The sequence below is a fragment of the Pocillopora verrucosa genome, chromosome 11 (assembly GCF_036669915.1).
Source record: "Pocillopora verrucosa isolate sample1 chromosome 11, ASM3666991v2, whole genome shotgun sequence".
NCBI classification, from domain to species: domain Eukaryota; kingdom Metazoa; phylum Cnidaria; class Anthozoa; order Scleractinia; family Pocilloporidae; genus Pocillopora; species Pocillopora verrucosa.
This window is the reverse complement of record NC_089322.1, coordinates 4650218-4657322: the sequence shown is the minus strand read 5'-3', so window position 1 is coordinate 4657322 and position 7105 is coordinate 4650218. Positions and strand designations below refer to the sequence as shown.

At 36.5% G+C, this 7105-nt stretch overlaps 1 protein-coding gene across 1 annotated transcript; it reads right to left on the bottom strand.

Annotated features, from left to right (window-relative positions):
* Positions 1-3019: 3019 nt before the first annotated feature.
* Positions 3020-4774, bottom strand: LOC136284101 (intelectin-like). Its single transcript, XM_066173914.1, has 2 exons — positions 4717-4774; positions 3020-4130 (listed from the first exon to the last, which is right to left on the bottom strand). Exons 1-2 carry the CDS (start codon positions 4772-4774, stop codon positions 3433-3435), a joined length of 756 nt encoding a protein of 251 aa, XP_066030011.1. The 3' UTR covers positions 3020-3432.
* Positions 4775-7105: the final 2331 nt, after the last annotated feature.

Here is a 7105-nt window from a genome sequence, read left to right as displayed (position 1 = left end):
GTGAACAGATCTGTATCATCAATATTAAATGTAAATTTAATGATTCCGTGATATTCGCGTGAAAGTCAATTTTTCTATTTGGATATAGCAATACAGCTTTGACATTTTGTTTTCTTAACAACACGTTTCCAATTACTCCACAACTTCATTTTGACATTTTAAATGAAATGCACAAGTCCTGCAGGTTTACAATGCAATTATCATGACTTCTAGGTAAACAGAATATGGAAATACCGGAAGGCTGATAGAAGTTCTTTTATGTAACAGTGAAGAAATAAAAAATTTGAAATGCAAAGTTAAAAAAAGAAAAAAAAGGAAATTGGTAAGAGACAAAATTGAAACCGAACATGAAAACACAGTCTTTTGTATGAAACACCTGGCAAAGTGGAGTTACTTTCTGTTACGAAAAATTGTCTAAGTAAAGTCCCAGAACATTCTAATAGAGCATTCTAGAATCCTAAGTCATCTAGACGTGACCTTCTAGTAAAGAGAACATTCTGGAACGTTCTATTACTTACGTGATTGTTCAAATTTAGAAACCGTGTTAATCTACTAAATTTAGTTCGTTAGGGAAGTTTCTAGATCCTTATATTTTATGTATATAAGAGCGACAGTTCCATCGAACAGAGAGAGAGAGATTTGAGAGGAAGCTTAGTGAAGTCAAGTGCGTGGAAATAAAACAGTTTGTTGTTGTTACCGACGATCCTGAGTTTTGTCTAGAAACAACCCTGTTTTACATCGACACTCGTAACACTTTCCTGAATGGAAATGAAAAAAGTAAGGCTTGCACAATTCAGCGAGAGAATTGGATCAATTACAAGTTTGATGATGATGCATATTGTTGGATACCGTTATAAAACGTACTAAAAGGGCAGGCTAAATGTACAGATACCAAATAGTGCCGAGAATTTGCTAGAAAAGTGAAAGGATCCCTCCCTGTCATTTTTAATGATTTCTATTTTGCTTTTCATTCTGCTTTTTTTTCTTCATGTCTTTTGTTATTTTTGCCTTTATTCGTTTTTACTTAATAAAGTAGAAACAATTACATTGCAAAAATTTATAAAAATTAGATGTACAGTCCGAAAAACAAGGATTTTCCCTCAGGGAACAGCAGCAAGTATATTGATTAAATAGTAACGTTTTGTCAGAATATTCGCGGAGGGGAGTCAAGCGGTAATTTTGTGATATGAGAAAAAACCTCAGGTTCGCCAATGAACGATTTGAATATGAGAAAACGAGAATCTGTGGTGACCTGACTTAAAGATCGCGATCAACCCCTATAACGAAAAGGTTCACGTTATTGACAAGACAAGCCAACGTTTTATTCACATAAATAAATTTAATCAAATTGCAATAGTTATTTAATTTGACAGTGTTTTCAAGAGAATGTACTGCAACATATCATCAATGGCAAATACCTTTGTTAAATATATAGAACCATCTCGCTGGTAAAGATGCCCAGCTGCATTTCGCCGCGAAGAAGGTGACAAAGTCTTTGGTTTTCTAGAAAGTTTGCTCTTCTGCAAGAAGTTTCCCGCCCACACAAAGCAGAACAGGAAAGCAAAGAGTCAGTTTTGCTAGACCAAACGAGACTTTCCTCACTGAAACCGAAAAAGCTGTTTTCTTTGATTTGGAAGAAAACGTCATGTTCGGATCCTTCAGTTGTCGTCTTTGCCAAGAACAAGACGAAAGCAAATCGGTACACGACTTGAAATAGCATCTGTCAAGAGAATCTTACGACAAATTTTTTTTATTTAGTAAACATATGAAAATACAAATTGCCTACTTGTTGAGAGAATGGCAGAAAAATCAGAAAGGCAGAGAATATTTACTTACGCTTTTCGTTTATGAAAAACACCGCGCGACGGTCAGAAACTTTTCTGAATAGATCTGCATCGTTAGTATTAATTGTAAATTTGCTGATTCTGTGATCTTCGTCTGAAAGTGTATTTCTCTCTTTGAGTGGTGCAATATAGCTTTGACATTTTGTTTTCTAACAATACATTTTCAATTACTCCACAACTCTATTATGACATTTAAATGAAAATCGCAAGTCCTGCAGGTTTTTAATGCAATCATCATAACGTCTAGACAAACAGAATGTGGAAACACCGGAAAGACTATAATGTGCTATTTCACCTAAAAAAGAGAAAACCATTAAATCTAGAGTAAAAATTCTATCCTGTTAGATATCTGGCATTGATTGATAATTGATTTTTTGAGTGCATACTGTAAGAATGAAAAGCTTAATTTCTGTCCGGCTAAAACAGTCACCATCAGATCTCGTAAACATTTAAGACGGATGGAACAGCCTCGTCTCAGAGGTAGACATTTTGAATTTTAAGTCAAATTCAGCCGAATATACTCGCAGAAATAATGTTTTTACAACTCGGAACTTCGTTTACTATGTTAAAATATATTCAAATATCATCGGCTATTCATTGAGCAATCCTTTCACTCTAATGTTTTCCTTTAAATTTATTTGTTGCATTTATTAAATTTAGTAATATGTATTTGATGACTTTTTCAAGCTCGAACTAAAATGTCTCTCACGTATCTTTTTAACCTTTGATTCTTTAAATTCGCTTTGTGTGCCGGTGTCAGATGAGTAATGTTTACTTACCTTGGGTGTTCTATCTTCTCTCGATTGTGTCATTAGGCCTTTTGGTGCAGAAAACAAGTCAGTTTGGACTCGTGATACAGCAACTCATCGTAGCTGCTTAATACGCTGGATGAAGAACCTACATACCCTTTGATTCATACCCTTTGTAAGGCCCGAAATGATCACCAAACCATGTTGGGCAATGCAAACTCTATTCGGTCAAATGTAGAGGTGCTCCCTACCCCTCCCCCATCAAGCCTACAGCTGTCGAGTAGGGCAAATTCTATTAGGTCAAATGTAGAGGTGCTCCCCACCCCTCCTCCATCAAGTCTCCAGCTGTTGAATAGTCTGAGGTTTACAAGGCAAATTGCAGTTCTAAACATGTTTAATGGAGTGATTGTGTAATAGATATCCTGTGCAGATTAACATCAATTTTAACGTTTGAGTTCAAACTGTAATGTCTTTTAGAAAGCTGTCTGTTGTGTTGCGTTACACATTTTTTTTTATTGCGTTACCAATTGGCGCATGTTTTCTATGGAGTGTTCAGCAAAATATGAGGTCTCGCTCGTGCTCATTTCATAGGAGTGAATCAAGCATGAACCTTCAGCTTCCAAAATCTGATCCGAAATTCTTCCTTCTGGTAGCAATGCTTTTAGACTGGGAAAAAAGTTGGAGGAGTTAAGAGTTCGATCAGAATAACACGATCTAGCTAATACATTGATTAATTTTCGTCACTTGTTTGCCAGGTAATGCAATGATTTTTCCGGGTAACTGCAATGAATTTAAGAATTGAAGATATTTGTGTGCAAGTGTTTGTTACTATGTCTTTGCTACTCGGCTCGTATGAAAATGTTACCATGTGGATCAACAACATTTGTCTTTTGGTTGGGCTTATTTCTTCCCTGGGGATCATGGGTAGGCCAATGCATCCCTGTGTAACCGTCAAAATAGTAATAAAAGCTATTCGGCAGCCCACTCAAAGAGAGCAGCGGTCCATACCCATTTTGCGGGTGCGGTGAAAACTTGGAAGGGACCACCTTGTGACTAGGGTCAGTCACGTGTTTGATGATCGCACAGTTGACATCACCTTCCTGCCAATCAACCAAACTGCCATTTCCCGGATGACAAACCAGCCAGTTGTTTATGTTGCTCTTGATGAGGAACTGTCTGCCGAGTTGTTTCCAGAGTCTGAAGTTCATGGCGTTGTAGTCTGTTTCATTTAATGGAGGAGTCGTGGAGACAGGAACATCCACTTCAGATCTCACCGGCCAGTTTGGCCTCGGAGTGATCGCATTCGAGTGATGGTTAAAATGACTGTAATTAGTAAAGGAATAGCTCCTTACTAGTGTCCAGCCACCTCCCTCGGTCTTCATATCACAGTAAGCCTTGAAAGCGTTGGTCTGAGATCCACCGATAGGATCAATCCAGTAAACACCAGAGTCTGAAGTAGGATTCTTCCTGAGGAGGGTCTGGCAAGAGTGTCCCACTGAATGTTGGGTTGAACCAGAGTGCGAAGGAATGGTTTGACCTATTGGGTCACAAGGTTTTGAAAAAATGGAGAACACGTTTTTTAATGATTAAAACTGGATTTCACAAAGATTTCTGTATTAAAGACCAGTTCTCTGTTTCTAACTCGTTATCTAATCTTTATTCCCTAACTTGCTCATCAACCTGACAATTCAATGATATTTTAGACAAGTTCTACTCAGTTTTAACATTTTTTATTTTTGCCAACTTTATATTACGATGTCACAATTTTGATATTTCAAAACCATGCAATGCCTAACTCCCGTTTTTTGCATCGTGTTTGTCTGCGGTATGAAAGTTGAATAGCGGCTTTCAACATTTCATTAATCATTTGACCCCTAAGAATGACTGGTATCTATTTTTCATCGCAAAATCAACCCTGAATCAGAATGACGGGAATAAAGGAAATAATCATCAACTACCAAAGCTCTTGATAGATAAACAAATTCTCTTTGTTAGTACCCCAGGATATGTATAAAGACTGGTATGGAGAATATGCATACTAACGATAGGCTATGGAGGATTAAATATGGCAGTTTAAATCAGTTTCCTAGTTACCAATCTCAACACTAATCTTCCGCTCTCACCTTGGGTTGAAGTTGTTATTCCTGGGAGGTAAACCTGCATTGGAGTCAAATAATACATATCAGTTAATACTCATAACTCGTGTATGCATGCGTATGCGCATGCATACGAAATTCTTGAAGGCTCATTGGTTAGTAACTGTATGTTGTTAGTTGTTGGTGGCTTCCGCTTATAACAAAACGTTTTATGTGTTTTGGATGATAAACTTGATTTTAAAATAAACCTCTGGTAATTGTACTTTTCGTCTACATTTTTCAACTAAAGGGGGTAATTTTAGTAAGAAGTGGTGGGGTTAAGTCGATGGGGTTTATAACGAGAAAATTTGATTTGAGCCATCTCGCCTTAAAAGACGCCCAGCTGCTGAACTCGATTGCATTTCGTCGCGAAGAAGATAACAAAGTCCTGCTTTTTGCGGAAAGTTTGCATCGCTGCAAGAAGCTTGCCTCACACACAAAACAGAACAGGAAACAAAGAACCCGTTCCAGACCACAAAAGGCTTTCTTCTCCATAGGTAAAAAATTAATTTTTTTTAATTTGAAAGAAAACGCCATTTTCGGCTCTGTCAGTTGTCTTTGCCGCTAAGAACAAGACGAATGCAAATCGGTACTCACTTGAAGTAACATCTGTCAAGAGAATCTTGAGACAAAATGTATAGTTAGTAAACGTATGAAACATAAAAATTACCTGCCAAAATAATCAAACAAGACAGAAAGATCAGATAGCAAGAGAAATTTTAACCCACCCTTTTCTGTTGATGGAAAAACACCGCACGACACAGGGGGTAAATAAAGATTTTGTTCATAACGGCTCAATAGGACTTATGTAGGGCAAGCACGCGGGCTATGTTATAAAAGTTTTTTCATGTAACAGTGAAGAAACCAAAAATTTGAATTGTAAAGTTTAAAAAAAATTAAAAAAAGAAAATTGATGAAAGAGAATATTAAAACTGAACATGAACACAAACTATTTTGTATGAAACACCTGGCAAAGAAAAATTACTTTTCTGATCATGTGGAGATGAACAATTAAGGATTGTTATTTTAGAAATAATTCAGTGAGAGAATTGCATCAGTTACAACTTTGATGATGGTGCAGATTATTGGTCATCGTGTTAAAAGATATCAAATTCAAAAATTGTGCTAAGAATTTTTTCGAAAAGTGCAAAGATCCTCCTGTGATTTTTAATGATTTGGATTTTTCTTTTCCTTTTGCTTTTTTCTTATTCGCGATGTCTTTTGTTTGTTTTTGCTTTCATTTTTTCGTTTTTACTTTATAACGTAGCAAGAATACCTTTGCAAAAATTCCCTCAACAAATGTGGGGCCATGCTGCCATCATTATAAAAATGAGATATACGGTCCGAAAAACAATGATTTTCCCTTGGGAACAGCGGCAACTATATTGATTAACGAGTAACGTTCGGTCAGAATGTTCGCGGAGGAAAGTCAAGGTAATTTTGTGGTGTGAGAAAAGATCACTTCGTCAATGAATAATTTGAATCTGAGGAAGCGAAAATCTGTAGTGACCTGACTTAAAGATCGCTTCCAACCCCTAACCCGAAAGAGTTCACATTATTTACAAGACACGACAACGTTTTATCCACATAAATCAATTTAATCAAATTGTTATAATTTTTTTATTACACAGTAATTTCAAGAGAATGTGCTCTCTTGGTATTGCTGAATTATTAAAAATTTGATTTGTTGTCGCTTTGTTAGGCTTGTAAAGATACTTGTGTTGTAACCACGAATGTTACTAGCAAGTTGAAACATGTTGTCAAATATATTGGGCAGAATGCCTTTATGCCATAAATGCAATAATTTAAACTCGAAATCGATATTATATATTAGACGCTCAATGAATTCATAAGGGGTTTGGCACTCTCTGTTTCTTTGCCATCTGTTTTAGCTAGAAAAATTACTCAAGCAATATGAATTCGTTTCACTTGAATTTTCCTTAAGAGTGTTTTGTATACCCCTCCCTAAGTTGATGTGCTATAATAAAAAAACGAATACCGGGAAGAGGTACTCATCAGAGAACGACAAGCTTTTATAAACTAACAAATGAAATGTTCTGAGAAGGCTTAGCGAAACCATTCAAGTGGTCGGGTCTGTTTCGTCTACATGGATCATGGACAGTCCAGTTACACCCTGAGGAACCATCAAAATGAAAGTACAGGATGACGGTTTTGAAAATTGATCCATAGCCTACTATCCGTAAAAAAAAATGCATTTGTGTATCTTTGCACGCGTCAGTTACGTGTTGGATATCACACAACTGATGTCACCTTCCCTTCCCTTTCTCGGATGACACACCAGTAATGTAATGATTTTAAGAATTCAATCACCTCTTTAAGATTCATGTGCGTGTAAGAGTTTGTTACTATGTCTTTG

What these genes read in the sequence shown, in the direction of transcription:
- LOC136284101 (XM_066173914.1), bottom strand. Translation starts at nt 4,774, where the DNA reads ATGTATTATTTGACTCCAATGCAGGTTTACCTCCCAGGAATAACAACT. An exon ending in AATAACAACTTCAACCCAAG is followed by an intron (nt 4,131 to 4,716) that starts GTGAGAGCGGAA and finishes GTGACCCAATAG; the next exon opens with GTCAAACCATTCCTTCGCAC.